The sequence below is a fragment of the Mus caroli genome, chromosome 13, assembly GCF_900094665.2.
Source record: "Mus caroli chromosome 13, CAROLI_EIJ_v1.1, whole genome shotgun sequence".
Lineage (NCBI taxonomy): Eukaryota > Metazoa > Chordata > Mammalia > Rodentia > Muridae > Mus > Mus caroli.
Genome location: NC_034582.1, coordinates 93,080,400 through 93,095,482, shown reverse-complemented (window position 1 = coordinate 93,095,482; position 15,083 = coordinate 93,080,400). Strand labels below are relative to the sequence as shown.

The window sequence follows — 15,083 nt, the reverse complement described above, 5'->3', positions numbered from 1 at the left end:
AGGAAGGAAGGAAGGAAGGAAGGAAGGAAGGAAGGAAGGAAGGAAGGAAGGAAGGAAGGAAGAGAAAAAGGGGAGATGGTGGGAGGAAGATATTACAAAGCAAATGAAGGGGCTAAGGGAAGAGCTGAAGAGAGAGACAAATATGGTGGGCGATTTAGAAAGTGAGTAAGAACTCTGCAAAGAGAACAGAAGCCACTGCTTTGCGTCCTAGCACTGCAAATTCTGGATGAGGGAATATGGAACACAAAACAAGGACTCCCCTGCCAGCAGGGGCAAAGCCAGACTGCTATAGCCAAAGGCTGGGTGATCTCTACGTACTTGGAGCAGCTTGGGACAGAGAGAACCTTGGGAACTGGCTCTTTAGTTACTTGTTTCTAGGTTGGGAACACATGAAGTCCAGGAGGGCAGGGCACCCAAGGGAAGGATGGATGGAAGGCCCAGCATCTTGGAAAATGAGACCACAGCCAGTGACAGGGAAAAAGAAAAATAGTTAACGGCAAGGGAGTGTAGGGAAATGAGATATAGACTCAAATCACGGAATTGTCTGCAACTCTAAAACCAAGCTGATGAAAACGAGCCACGTTGCTTCCAAGCACTGATCAGCTCATTTACACTGAAAAAGATTATTTAGAATATGCCCTGGATTTGTGTACAATGGGATTCGATGCTTTAATTCTCTTAAAAACTAAATGGTCAGAATCTGAAGAACAACGTGGCTGTCAAGGACACACCACAGAGCTGAAACATCAAAAACAAAGACTTCTTTTCAACAGGAAAGCAATCTCATTTCTGGGACTGTCAGCGGGGAGGATGGGGGAGAACTTGGCTGACCATTCAGCAGAAACAACCCTGATGGAGGCTTGATCACGCTGTCCAGCAGATTTTGGATGACTGTCAGCTGGCCCACGCTGTGTGTTAACCTCTTACAAAGGGAAGTGTTGGCTTTACAATCAGGCAACCTTTATTTTGGGTGAGTGGCTCAGGAGGAGTGAAAGGGATACTGCCACATCCCTGACCTTGGCCATGAGAAGTTAGGCAAGTCATTAGACCTCAGGTTTGTGGTCCATGAAGAGGAGAGAATGTTTGCGCTCAGGCTGTCTTTGGAGTGTTAGGAGACTTAAACACAGCCTCCACCTGCAAGATGGAACGCTTAGCTCTCCTAAGTCACTCTCCACATTTAAGGTTTGGTCGCTGTGTTCCTGGGATGGGCTTTCAGCCTTGTAGTTAACTTGTGATCCAAGGAGATTGGCACCTCCCACATGGTACGTTCTCTTACTCTCCATGCCCATAAAGTCAGCCTTTCCACTGGATTATGTTTGGGTTGCCTTCTACCGCTGGTCCTGCTGCCTCAGATACCAGGCTAGAAGTTCCTTTCCCAAGCCTAAGGTTAAACTGGTAAGTCAGAAGAGATGAACAAGGTGACTTGATGAGAGAAGTCCTTGGAGAATTCAAATTCCCTATAGGGTGAAAGGCGTTGTCTCCCCAGAGGGAGGCCGTATCATTTCCCGATAAACAGTTGGCTTTCTGTTTTCTGTGCTGACGCCAAGGCTGGTCTTTGGGGATCCTAGCAATCAGGAGATACCAAGTCCCCCAGCGCCTTTGTTTTCTCAGGCTTCTCAGAAAGCAGCCTTTAAGGGTTTGGTGTCTTCCCTGTCTTGTGGTCACGTCTCTCTACGCTGAGGTGATTTGGGGCTCTAGGGAACATGAAGGTGGCTTTATTTGCTCCCAGGTTGCTTCATCCTCGCTTCTAGATGCTTCTTCCAATTTCTAACCCTGAGTGCAAAGGTGGGGGGGGGGATGGGGCTGGGGAGGGTGGGCAGGGGTGGGGGGTGGGAATCTGCTAAATTGTGGCCTCTCAGAAGCTCTGTTCCTGATAAACTATATTCACCCAGACTCTCGTTTCCCTGTTTAGAAACACAGGTGGGGCAGAGGCTCACAGGGGACCAATCGCCTTGGGCCCTTCACAGATTCCTCTCTTGTTGTATCACCTCTACCCTGTGAGGGAAGTTTGGCCACAGTTCCTGCCAAGGCAGGACTTGCTTTCCTCCCAGAGTCAATTCCTTCCATCCCGGCTCTGTTTCTCTTCACACTGACCACACATCTGCCCTGCATATTATGTGGGTTCCTAGAGTAAGGAGGCCTGGTTATGGTTTTAAATAAAAGATGTTATTAAACGCTGCTTAGAGACCTGTAGGTAATTACCGACCACAGGGCTGTGATTTCCATGGCTGTGAAGCACAGCTCTTGATTCTTGCTTTTATCCATTTAGCTAAACTTCACCGGTGGAGTTTTATTGAGCACAAAGGTTTGAGGTGAGAGGGTTTCCCCTTCACAGCCCTACTGTGATGGAGGGGTTGGGGTGAAGGTCTGCCCACATTCTCCCTGCCTCCTTTCCTGCTTTAACATGCAGGGTGTTCACAGTCCTTGAGTGATCAGACTTTATGCTTAATTAAGCAGTCTCAGGCTGTCTTTAGCCCAAGCGTCTCCCAACCCAACCCTAGGATGTTCTTTCATCTTCACAATGGAGTCTAGATTCTAGTGTTGGTTCACAAGACCAGGTGCCTGATCAAACAGTCACTCTAGTGTTCAGCCAGCAAAGACTGGTGGGAGGGGATAGGAAAAGGCATGACAGCAGTGGGAACTGGCAGGAGAAAAGGTAGGGATAGGGTAGCAAGGACCTGTGGAATTCCCCCTGACCGCCATCTTGGCTGTCTGTGATTCAGGTCCTGCTTCATCTTCTCTCTGTCATACAAATTAATAAACTGAAGTTGTTTAAATAAAGTTCTGGCCTGTAATCGTTGAAGGGGAGTTCAAGATGGGTATTGAGCTAAACAAGCTTTTAGCAGTTCTGTGTTCATCAGGAGGTTGCTCAGCTACCTTGATGCTTTGATCTGGGCCAAGGATGCTGTGGAGTTGCTCTGGCCTCAGCAAGGATGCTTCAGTCTCCCAGTTTCTCGGTATAGGCTCTGCGTGTGGGAAAGAAGACTCATCCATATGTAAAAAGAGATTCTAGCTGGGCAGTGTGGCACAAGCCTTTAATCCCAGCACTCGGGAGGCAGAGGCTGGAGGATTTCTGAGTTCGAGGCCAGCCTGGTCTACAGAGTGAGTTCCAGGACAGCCAGGGCTACACAGAGAAACCCTGTCTTGAAAAAACAAAACAAAACAACAACAAAAGCCATTCTAGATTTTGTTTTTCTTGAGAATTGGGTGATCTTGAACTTCTGATTACCAAGCCTCCACCTCCAAATGGGTGAGGTTATACAGTCATGGACCACCAAGACCGATTTATGCAGTGCTGGAGATCAAACCTAGGCCTTAGTGTATGCCAGACAAGTATCCTACCAACTGAGCTCTATCCCAGCCCAGGTTCTGTGTTGCTACCCTCTGTGATGAGAGTGCCTGAATTTAGCCACAGTCAACCTCTGAAACCCAGGAGGGTGCCTATGTGTTGTGTGTCAAACCCATGCTGAGAGGAAAATGTTAAACTCCCTGGGGAGATCTATAACTATCCTGGAAACATGAAAACGTCATTTTTTTTTAACCTTAAAAGATTTCAGAAATCACCTAGATGTAACGTGAACATAAATCAACAAAATAACCCAACTTCAACAGACAAGTAGATTCAATTAAATACGATTTTAAAAATAGAAAAAAAATCCCAGCAATAACTGCAAAGTATAGACTGTTTGAATTTCAAATACAGCTGTAGGAGACCACAGACAAAAGCCCCATTGTCTGAAGGGCCCTGCTGCTCTAAGGGGTCCTCATTCTCTTTTGATTCTGAAGTGGAGCAGACCCTTTGTCACATTGCAGCCTTCTCTGTTGCCCCCACCTCACCAGGTCGAGCCTCACAGCTATGTGGAATTTTTTGAGGAAGACTTCAAAGACTTTTTTTTTTCATATGGAAACGGACTGACACAACTCCATCACTCCATGTCCAGCCTCCACAAAGCTGAGAAGGGTTAGCTATTCATCGGATGCCCCTTGGTTTCTTTATGAGGTATCTATAGCGAGGGCAGACTAGAGGGTGAGGAGAGAGGCTGGGAACTTCTTTCCTGAAGCTACTGAATGGGGACCTTTACAGGCAAGGGTGGTAGCTTCTCCCTGAGAATGCCTGGCCCTCTTCCCAGTGTGAAACATTCCCCAAATATGCAGCTTTGTGAGCATCCCAGCTGCCTGAGCAGACAGCCGCCTGCTGCCAGAGAGTGAGTGGGCACCCAGGGATGCAGGGTGTGGGGAACTGACGGGTCCCTCAGCCGAGGCCCTTGTCTTGGCAGATGCTGGAGAGGCCCGACCTTCGGTTACGGGTCTTGTGGTTGAATCTGGACAACATTCCAGCCAAGACAAGAGCTGGGAGCTCTCTCTGACTGTCTTTACATCCATCCCTTCCTTCCTTCAAATCAACTCTACAAAAAGGCATCTTGGCGCACATCCGTTGTCAGTGTTCTCGCTCTGAGTTCTCACAAAGATGGACAAGGCATCATTAGCTGAATTCCTGGGCAGACTGCTCTGAAACATGACTTAGGGATTGTGGAGGTGACCAGCAGCTGTTACGTGACCTTTGTTCTGTTTGGCAACAGAGAAAGCCAAGGAGGAAGAGAGTGTCTGGTGGATGGTAAGAAGCCCCTGGCAGAGAGCAGCTGGAGACTTCTCTGGGGAGGGCTGGCGTGTGCAGGTAGGAGCGTGGTTGTGGTGGCTGTTGTTGCTTTTGAAGCAGCAGAGGAAGGGCTCTGACTCCATTAGACACTCTTGGGGAGGGGGCTGCTTCTGCAAACCTTGCTTCAGTTTGCTTCTGTCACTCCTCCAGAGCACAGTTAATGACAATAGTCATACCCGGTCTCACATTGTCGGGTGCTCTGGGTGCTCACATCTAAGATATGATGAAGAAACAGCCATTCCTGTATTGGTTAATGTCAGCTTCATTCTTGTCTTAGAAGATCTCAAAGTCTTTGTTCCGAGGAGGCCACAGATGGAAGGGCGACTTGATCCAGTATAGATTTGTGTGATCTTTCACTGTCATCTGCTTTTTGAATTGTGTTTGCTTTAGCTTTAAGTGTGTATGGATGTCAAGGGGGAAAACAACCAAAAGTCAAAAGGCAAATTTTACATTAATTACAAAATATAGCATTCATGATAAATGAACTGTGTCTTCCATGGTTTGGCATCTTTTTCCTAAGTCTCGGTTCTTTGCCTGCTCAAGCAGTTAACACTGTTCTTATTTGGAGTGTCTTCCTGACTGGTCATTTGCAGTAGAACATTTCATGTTTCTATTTAATTTTTGCTTTGCTGTGTATTCTCTGCTGACATCTTGCTTCTTTAAGCCCATCTGTTGTTTTTAGTCTGTTGGTCTTTCCCCTAACTCTTCTTCAGCATCTGATAGCAGTTTTGCCAAAGCCAAGTTCTGATAACTAGCTAGCATCATCAGAAGTGGTTAAATCCAGAAGGGATCTAGAGCTGGGCAGCCTGGGACCAGACCCTGCCCTGCCCTGACCCTGTTGTGGCATCCTGAGCTACTCAATGTCCTCTGTCAACTCTTTGTCTTCAGTAGTGAGCCATGGTCATGGTACCTCGCGTGAGAGCACTTCAGGGGATTCAGTGAAACTGTGTAGGTCTCAGAACAGGGTGTGGCACCGGCATTGTTTAGTTTGGGCTGCTCCTCTGCCTTCCTAAAGTTGACTGGTAAATGTTACTGTAAGGAAAAGCAGGGATGATCAATAATGGTGACATGGCTAGAATGTCTCTATGCAGCTGTTTCTATTTTCTGTGATCCTTGACAATACAAAGGGGAAATCTCCAGCTGAGTCGTGCCTGGAACCGCCTCCTTTGTAATGGCTTTCCTGAGATAGTGTATATACATATACCACACACGCTTTCCTGAGCGCTAGCATATACATATACCACACACGCGCGCAAAGTATTTTCTTCAGGGTTTACTTGTCTGTCTCATTGATCCTTCGTCTTGTGATAAAATACATATAAAGAAAAATTGGCCATTTTAACTATTTTTTTTAAATCTACAACTCAGGAGTGATCAATACATCTACAAGGTTGTATAGATCATCACTTACATTTTCAAAGTGTTTTCATTATCCCAAACATGGGATAGTACCCATTAAGCAACAGCTCCCCAATCCCCCCTCCTTTAGCCTTTGGTAATTGCTATCTTAAATTTACCTATTCTGGGTATTTCATGGGCATGAAGTCCTATTTTATTTATCCATTTGTGTTCAGCTTCCCCCCCCCCCTTATGTTCTAGTTCATCTTTGTAACATTAGCAGAGCTTGATTTTTTTTTTTTCTATTTCTGACTAGTATTTCGTTGTGTGTAGACCACATCTAACCCAGACACTTGGGTTATTTTATCTCTTGGCTATTAAAATAATGCTGTAATTAACATTAGCACAGAAATATTTGCTCAGGTTCCTACTTTCAACTTGCACCAACCAATTAAATGGCAGTTCATACAGGATTCTGTTTTAGCTTTTAGAAGAACCCTAGATCTGCTTTTCTCTGTTGGTATCTCCCTCAGCTGCTCCTGTTTCTTCCAGGCTTCCAGGCTTCATTGTACTTCCAAACAGCAGGCGTGCTTTTCCCTCCCAACCACGTGGCTTCCTCCCACATTTCCGAGGGAACGCCCCTCTCTGTCCGTTGTTTGCTGGTAAAGCATACATCAGCGACTCTGGCTACATTCACTAGATGGCTTTCATCTCCTTGTCAAGGCAGGGTAATGTTTGTAGAAGGCAATCCATAGGTCTCTGCTGACCTAAGCCTGAGGCTGACCAGCCACAGGATGGTGCTGTAAGGAGTGGGAGATAACAAGAGCCCTGCAGAGCATCCTTAAACAGGCTTCCTCATCCCAAACCACACCTTACTTTTTTTTAGTTCTCCCTCAGTTTTGTCTTATGGGGCAGTTTGGCCACCCTGTCCTGGGGGAGGGTCGCCTTCCACTTCTCTTTTGCCCATGGTTTCTTCACTTTCCTACAAGCAAGTGAATTAATTAGTGAATACCCCAACAGACTGTAAGCCTGCCTCAGACAGCCATTCCGGCTGCTGGGTTAATTGTTAGTCGGGTTTCTGGCCGTCATTCACTTCACAATGAGGCTCCTAATTAATCTCCCCGCCGTTCTCACCAGAAGAAAGGACGTTAGGGAGAAACATCCCCAATTACCATGAGAAAGGAAATGTCAAGAGCTCCACCGAGTTTTCCTGGCACCCCTCCCTGGTCTCTGATAAAAACCCGGCCATTGGGTCAGGAGGCTGCCTAGCCATCGACCATGAAAGACCCAGTGTAAAAGCCTGGGGGCCCCAGGCTACACCAGCTCCAGTTGAGCCTGCTGTGTGCACACCCTCGTGCTCAGTAGCATCCACTGTGTTCCCCAGCTTCCAGGGCCACATCTGAGTTGAAAATTTCTCTGCTGTCCCAGAAGTAGGCAAGCCACTTTCATCTGGAAGAGCTAAAAGTCTCTTCTTTGTGTTTTTTTTTTTTTTTTTTTTTGTGTGTGTGTGCCTTCAGGACAAAAGATTCTTCATCACCGAAGTGACGTCTTAGAAACAGTCGTTCTGATCAACCCTTCAGATGAAGCAGTCAGCACTGAGGTGAGTATTTCAGTTCTGGGAGGTCTTAGAGCCTCCAAGGATGGAGACTTGGCTGATCAAAGGGGCTAGATAGGTGGGGGAGTTGGAGAGAGATGTACAAGGGGGAAGTCCCAGGTCCTAGGCTTCCTCGATGCCCAGAGCCTGCTTCTCTGCATCTAGTATCATAGCACCAGCTCACCAGAAGCCTCTTTCAATTAAGGACACAGCGAACAGTGCCAGCTGGAAGCATGTTTGTAGAGGGGTGTAGAATGGGGGTATGCACTGGGTATGTTGTTGCCAGGATGCGGAGCAAGAATGTAGCAGAGGAAATAGACGGCAAGCTCCAGGCTGGCACATACAGGGATGGAACTCAGAGAAGACGAGCATCCCAATAGCATCCCTGTTCAGAGAGATCCAGGCCAGCACTAGCTAACCTTGGAAGGCAGGCCAGCACAAGCCTCAGAAACATGGTCTCTAGAAACATGGTCAAATCACCTGGTTTCATCATCCAAGGTCTGCCACTTATAAGCTGCTGGCCTCGGTCAAGTTATCTTACTGCTTCGGTTTGCCCCTCCCTGTAAAAGAGATCATAATAGTCCCTGAATTTAATGCTCCTACGTAATGCTCCCTGAAGTGCTCAGGGCTTAGAAGAAGTGTGGCACATAGTGAAAGATGTACATGCTGGCTCCTGCTGCTGTATCATTAGCATCACATGAGAATACTTACTACTAGAGAGAGTAATTGGGGATTTTAGGACCTACCCTGACATAAGAATTTAGAGGAAGCCAAGAGAATCTCTGGTCCCCTCAGGCCAAGCGTTGATAGAGCTCCTTTCCCACCTCCTCGGAGATAGAGTCGCTTCCTGAACATTAAGGTAGCCAAAGGCCCTGGCAACATCCTAGCCTAGACGGTGTGTGTCTTCTGCCGGTGCCTTAGCAACTCTGACTATTCGGGTTTTCAAATTGGGATATAGTTCATCAACCATAGAATCATCCACCGAAAGTGTGTAGTTTTGTGGGTGGTTTTTTAAAAAAAAAAAAATAATTATTATAAAAATGAGCAGTTTAACTCCAAAACATGCCTGTCACTCCCCAAAATTTCCTAAACCCATTAGCAGTTACCCCACTGCCCCTTAGCTTCTGACAATCCCTATTTTTCTCTCTCCAGATTTTTTCCTGTCTTAGACATTTCATACAAATGGCATCATACAACATGTGGCCTCTTTTGTGGAGCTTAACTTAGCTTAGTGGTGTCATGATCTAGTCCAAGTGTAGCACGTTGGTCCCGCACTCCTTTCAACGATTGTGTGGCATCCTTTTGTAGACATGTGATAATTCATTTCTTAGTTTCTGCCACTTTTGTTGCTTTCGGTTTGGGGCTATCGTAATCGGGCCTGTTTTGACCTACTTCTTCATGCAAAAGCTCTGACAATCCAATTAGGCATGAAGTCACAGAAAACCCAGAGGCACTTTCTGTCACCCAGAAGCTGGAGGGCTAGCATGTACCCAGGTAGACTGCCTAGCTGTGAAACAGGAGTTTTTTTGTTTGGTTGGTTTTTTTGTTTGTTTGTTTGTTTGTTTGTTTGTTTTTTGTTTTTTTAAAGCTTTTGTTGGAAGTATCAAGCTAGTTTGTGGACCACATGAGCCTGAAACAACTGCTTAGGTATGCATGCTTTTCCAAGAGTGTGGCCTGTGGGGTTCATGGGCAGGGGTCATGGCCTGTTTAGTTTTGAATTTTCCCTGGTGCAGAACATGATACAGGGCACGTAGTGTGTGCTAAACATTCAAGAACTGGGTTCAGAACCTTGGTTCAGAGGGTGGTGCTCCCGCAGAGGACAACTGTCCTCCCTCCTCCACCACTCCCCACCACCACCACTCCTCCCCCAACCTCCCCACCCCACCCCACCCCCCCACCCCACCCCCGGGCCAGCAAAGGTTCTTTTGCCTAAGTTATTTTCAATTCAGTTTCTCGGATTGCCACTCAGGGGTCTGCCTTTTCTTCTGTCCCCTGTCAAGCTTCTTGCTGCAAGCGCTGCAGTCTGCATTTGTCATGGTGTGCTTGCTCTGGAAGGACTGCAAGAAAGGAATCCTGAGTAGGAACTTGAGGCCTGCTTGGGAACATGTCTTTTCTGAAGCTAGCTGGGTGACCGGGATTGGCATAGCCACAAGTCTCTCCTGGCCTCATAGGCTGCAGGCTGCAGGCTGTTAGTAGATTCTTTATAACAGCTGTGGAACAAATGCTTGCCAGCTGTGAAGACCACTTTGAAGAGAGGGGGAGACTCGGAGAAAGTCAATAATACCCTGCTGTTTTGGGTCGAAGTAAAACTCTTAACATGGGATTCACCGGCACACTAATAGCCACGATGATTAATTTTAGGAATAACTTACAGGCAGGGCTCTGTCCAGTACTCCCAACCCCCACTCTCAGCTGAAGTAATTAGACACTCAGAATGAACGCATTTGGTTGGCAGTAAGCTTCAGGCACAGTCATAGTGCCTGGGACTTGGGGGCGGGGAAGGGGGCAGCTCTTACTCTGCACCCTCACTTACTCTGTGCCTGCGCTGTGTTTCAGGTGCGTTTGATGATCACTGACGCTGCCCGCCATAAACTGCTGGTGCTCACCGGACAGTGCTTTGAGAACACTGGCGAGCTCATCCTGCAGTCTGGCTCTTTCTCCTTCCAGAACTTCATAGAGATTTTCACAGATCAAGAGGTGGGTTCCGCGCAGCGCATCTGGGCTACTGTTTGGATGTGTAGGGGAAGGTACTAGGAGGAACCTCTTTGAAATAAGCAAAAACTATGACCCAAAATTGCGTAGGCCTGGGATAGATCGCTATTCCGATCGATGGATGAGTAGCACCTCGGCCATGGTGCTGGAGGAGACGTCGGTGGGCACTGTGAGTGCATTTGGAATGATCATCATTAACGGATGGCAGAAGTGCTAGCGACACCAGAACCGACCGAACTCCAGGAGAAACACAGCTTTCCTGTTTTCTCAGAGATTTTTCCACAGATCTCTTGGACTTCAGCAGGATGAGAAGCTGGGGTGGGGTCCGGAGTGGACTGAGGGATGCACTTCCGGGAGCTACTCCAGTCAGTTAGAGCTGTCTCCCTGAGATGGCAGGCTTGGTGTGTCGTGTGCTGGGAAGGGCCATGTGTCTCCCAGCCTTCAGTCGTCCTCAGCCCCACGCTTCACAAAGAGGTCTCATGGCTTGGCCTCTCACAAACTGTCCAGCTTCATTTGTTTTCACCTAGAGGCCTCAGGAAAACCCTGGAGAGATGACACACCAGTTTTCCCTCTCCCCATAGAGACATAGGTCAGGGAGACAGCATGGAAGTGTGAAAAGGGACATTTCTATTCAGTGTGTGGAGCCCCAGTTTGTTCAGAAGGTGTGAGGTCATCTGTATTTGGAGGCACATAGCACCAGCTCACCAGAGTGAGAAAGATCCCTGGCTGGCAAGTGGCTCCTTGCTCGGAGGCCTCTGTGCGCACTCACAGCTGGCCTGTCTTCCCATTTTAAGGTGGAAGCTTTGCCCGTGTCTTTCTCTAGAGCTGGGCTTCTTCCACCCCCAGGGCTAAGCCAAATGCCCTGCTGTATCACAGCCACATTGCTCAATTGCCCTGAAATGCCAGGGAAAGAGCTATGATTTACCCTGGTGGGACTGCTGGGAAACTGGTGAATAGTCGCTATAATACCAGTTATTTTTCAAGATCTGTTCTTAGATCATGTGCTATAACAGGTACTTGGGCTTTTGTCATCATTCCAGATGTCAGCATCTTGTCCCAGGGATGGGATTGAGTTGTAGTGGCCAATCTCATGTTGGGTGGTTAAGTGATGCGGCTGGTAAGATCAGCTCAGCCCTCAGCCTTTGGTTCATTTGCATGCACATGGGTGCCTTCCTGCACTCCTGTACAGTTCTGTAGCTCCTTTGCCATATAAAGGAAATGTGTAAGAAAAAGCATTTTATCATCGCCAAGACTTTACACAAGGAGGTATCCATATGCCATTCATCTGGGCCCCGAGTAATCCCCTCTCTGAGAATGAGAAATGGTTTTATGGAGTTGCCCACTTAAATCACTTTTTAAAGTCCTAGCAATGGAGTTTTTGTACAGTGGGCTGTGCGTGTGCCCAACTTTACCATTAATTATGAAGAAAAAGAAAGCCTTATCTAAAGACTTCAAGTTCTGTAGAAGGGACAGCTTCTCCAGGTTTGTAATCATAAATGTGGGTTCTGAGTGGCTTACACATTATTACATCCAGCAGCTACTACCGATGCCATGGACGGTCATATTCTCCTCTCTTACCCCACCTTCTCCAGAGGAAGCCATGCTCAGTGCACATGAAAGGCTCGCCACAGTTTTCTTTAATAGATCAGGGTGGCGGGGTGGCAGGAAGTGGGGAAGGTAGAATTCGTGCCTACCTCCTGCCAAATCGAGGAACTCAGCCTATATTTCTTTTACCTATATTTCTTTTACCTAAATATTGAAGAAAGGTTGCTACAGCTAAAGTAGATGGAAAACTGCTAGACTAGGGGCTGGAAAGGTGGTGCAGTGGTTAAGAGAACCAGCTACTCGTCCAGAGACCTGGGTTTGATTCCCAGCACCACCATGGCAGCTCACAACTTTCTATGACTCCAGTGTCAGAGGACCCCACAACTTCTTCTTGCCTCCAAGGGCACTGGATCCATGTACTACACAGACATACATGCGAGCACAGTTAATAAAAATGTTTAAAAATCACTAGAGTAGACCGATGGATACTCATGTTTGGAGCCGTGGTTACCTGGAAGGCTTGCAGAATGACTCATTTGGGGTCATTTGCTGTTCAGTCTTGCTCCCTTTGTCCAGCCCTTGAAACAAAACATAACATTAGAAAAGCAAACATTTCTGAGACCATTTTCCAACCTTTCCATGGAAAAGGCTTTTCTTTCTGTTGCATTATATCTTCAAGAAGGGACTTTAACCCCAAGTTCACCTACAGCATCATTCCCACCCATACCCTAGAGTAAGTATCTTCTGTTTTCTTCTTAGCTATCTACAAAATGCAAAAGGCCCTGTGTGTTCCCATGTCACAGTAGGTATTGGGGGGTATCCAAGCTTTCAGAACTTGCCATTCTTCGACACCTTGGAATTATCGAACAGGTGGATATTCGAACCCAGAGCTAAGAGACTTTGAGCTGGTGAGAGATACCCATTTGTAATCCATTTGCATAGTATGGTTATTTAGGGCCTAGAAGATAGATGCTTTACTCTAGAGAGAAAGCATTAAGAAAAACTCTAGAGGTTAAAGTCAAAGAGAAAGGTCCAGCAAACAGGACTTGTTTCTGGAGTTTTGTTTGTTTAATCTGGTTTCTCTAAAATGTCACAATTTGGGTGGGAGATGATTATAGCTCAATGGTATAATACTTGCCTGGCATTCCCAAGACCCTGAGTTTGACAACCAGCATCAACACACATGCATGTACACACATACACACACACAAACACACACACATACTCACGTGCACACACACACAGCGAGCGAGCGAGAGAGAGAGAGAGAGAGAGAGAGAGAGAGAGAACTAAATAGAAACAAATAAATACAACTTGTTAGACCTGTCCTAACCTAGATCCCGTTTTCCAGAAATCATCTGACCAGATTAATGTCACCAGAGTCAGCAACTTGAGCAGTTCTCAGTCCAGTTAATAAATAAGTCTAATTTTCTCAAAGCATGATTAGGTGTCAGTGGAGAAGAAATACGGGCCTTGAGGCATTCTTCAAATTAACATAATATGGAGAAAAATAATAAACCTTTTAAGTATGGTACTTCAGTAGAGGACCAAGCCAGTAAGGGACCTTGAAGTTTAAGCCTCTTTGGCTTCATAGAAATCCATTTGATTGTCAACTAAAATCCCCAAGGTTTCCCATGGATATTGTTAAGCTGCATCTTCCAAGCCCATCCTTATCTGCTGGCTGATAACCCTTACATTTATCCCTTTAGAATGCCTCCCTGCTGACAGTTGCCTTGCCATTATGCCCTAAGTCCAAAGCTTTCCTAAACACCTTAGCTCTACCGTCCCACACTCCCTTACTCCTCTCGTTTTGAAGCTGTGCACAGCTTTGATGAGCATGTCTGTTCCATTTTCATCTCAGTCAATCAATACTCAACAGCAGAGGAATGAACTTGGAGCAGCCTGCCGCAGATCTTCCTCCTGGTTGACACTAAGAAACACCACTGCCTATAATTCCACGTAATTCTGCTTATCACACAGTTCCAAGATCCTGTTACATGTCTTGCCAAAGCCCAGAGACACACTGTCTATATTATTTCCTCTTTAGCTAAGCAGGTCATTCAATCAAAAAAAGAAAATGTAGTTAGGAGTTCGTGGTTTAGAAAGTGTAATTTGTTTTGCAATATCTTCAGTAAAGCCATTTATTCCTGTATCTTCCTTCCTCTTTCAGTGTGTCTGTGTTTAATCAGGAAAGGTAATGAGCAAAAGAGACAATCATATCCCAAAGTAGTATTACGCCCACTCACGTCCATCATGCATCTGTGAAGAACCATGATAACTGGCTCTGTTTGATAAGTATCGGCAGGCACTTGTCCCAGCTGCAGGAAGACAGCATGTATTGAACTGACCAAATTTAATGCAATGTAACCTAGTGTACTGCGTCTGGTTATACACTGGGGAAACAAAGATAACGAAACTTTCATTGTAATAGGGCTTGCTGTGTGGCTGCTGTTACCCATGAACATGGCTTCCCAGTTCATTTGGAAGCAGCCCCAGTTTCAGAGAACTAGTCCTCATGCCAGCATTGCCAAAGCCCTACTGGTCTCACCATTCACTGCAGAGGTGTGGACTGAGCATCACCATGGACTGGGTATCTTAAGATACCTGTTACCGTTGACTCCTGTCCTCATCCTGATATTTATCTTACAGGCCTGGAGCTGCACTATGGGAAAACACAGGGGCTGTAGTTCTCTTGGGTAGCCCCAAGGATGTTGTGATATCTCTCCTATCTCCTGACCTATCCCATCTGCCTCCTTAACTGGCTCTCTCCAACTCTTGTCTTTGTCCTTCTCTCTTGTTGTGTACAGCATGCTGATGTTTTTTCCAGAGTGATTAGATTTTCCCTGTCTGGATAGGGACTTGTCCAGCTGTGCTGGAGGCTTGCTTTTCTGGTCTCCTTAAACCATAGCATTCTAAGCTTCATGCTCCCTGGCTTCCTCAGAATTTTTTGAGTCATTTTCTGCATTTCATAGGAACTCTCTGAAGATAGGAAGAGGTAGAAAGTAGGATAACATTTCTCAAATCGTCTTACGTTCTCCTTGAACTAGGTGACTATATATTTTCATATTAATTAAAAAGCTAATGGAGCCAGGCAGTGGTGGCGCATGCCTTTAATCCCAGCACTTGGGAGGCAGAGGCAGGTGGATTTCTGAGTTCCAGGCCAATCTGGTCTAAAGAGTGAGTTCCAGGAAAGCCAGGGCTACACAGAGAAACCCTGTCTCGAAAAAACAAAACAAA

General features: G+C 46.4%; 1 protein-coding gene across 1 annotated transcript in view; it reads left to right on the top strand.

The window, feature by feature from the left end:
• Map1b (microtubule associated protein 1B) overlaps nucleotides 1-15,083 on the top strand; it is a 94,113-nt gene that overhangs the window by 63,907 nt on the left and 15,123 nt on the right. Inside the window, exons 3-4 of the mRNA XM_021179887.2 lie at nucleotides 7,513-7,595; nucleotides 10,146-10,286. Coding sequence (XP_021035546.1) covers nucleotides 7,513-7,595; nucleotides 10,146-10,286 — 224 coding nt within the window. The remainder of the gene's footprint in view (nucleotides 1-7,512; nucleotides 7,596-10,145; nucleotides 10,287-15,083) is intronic.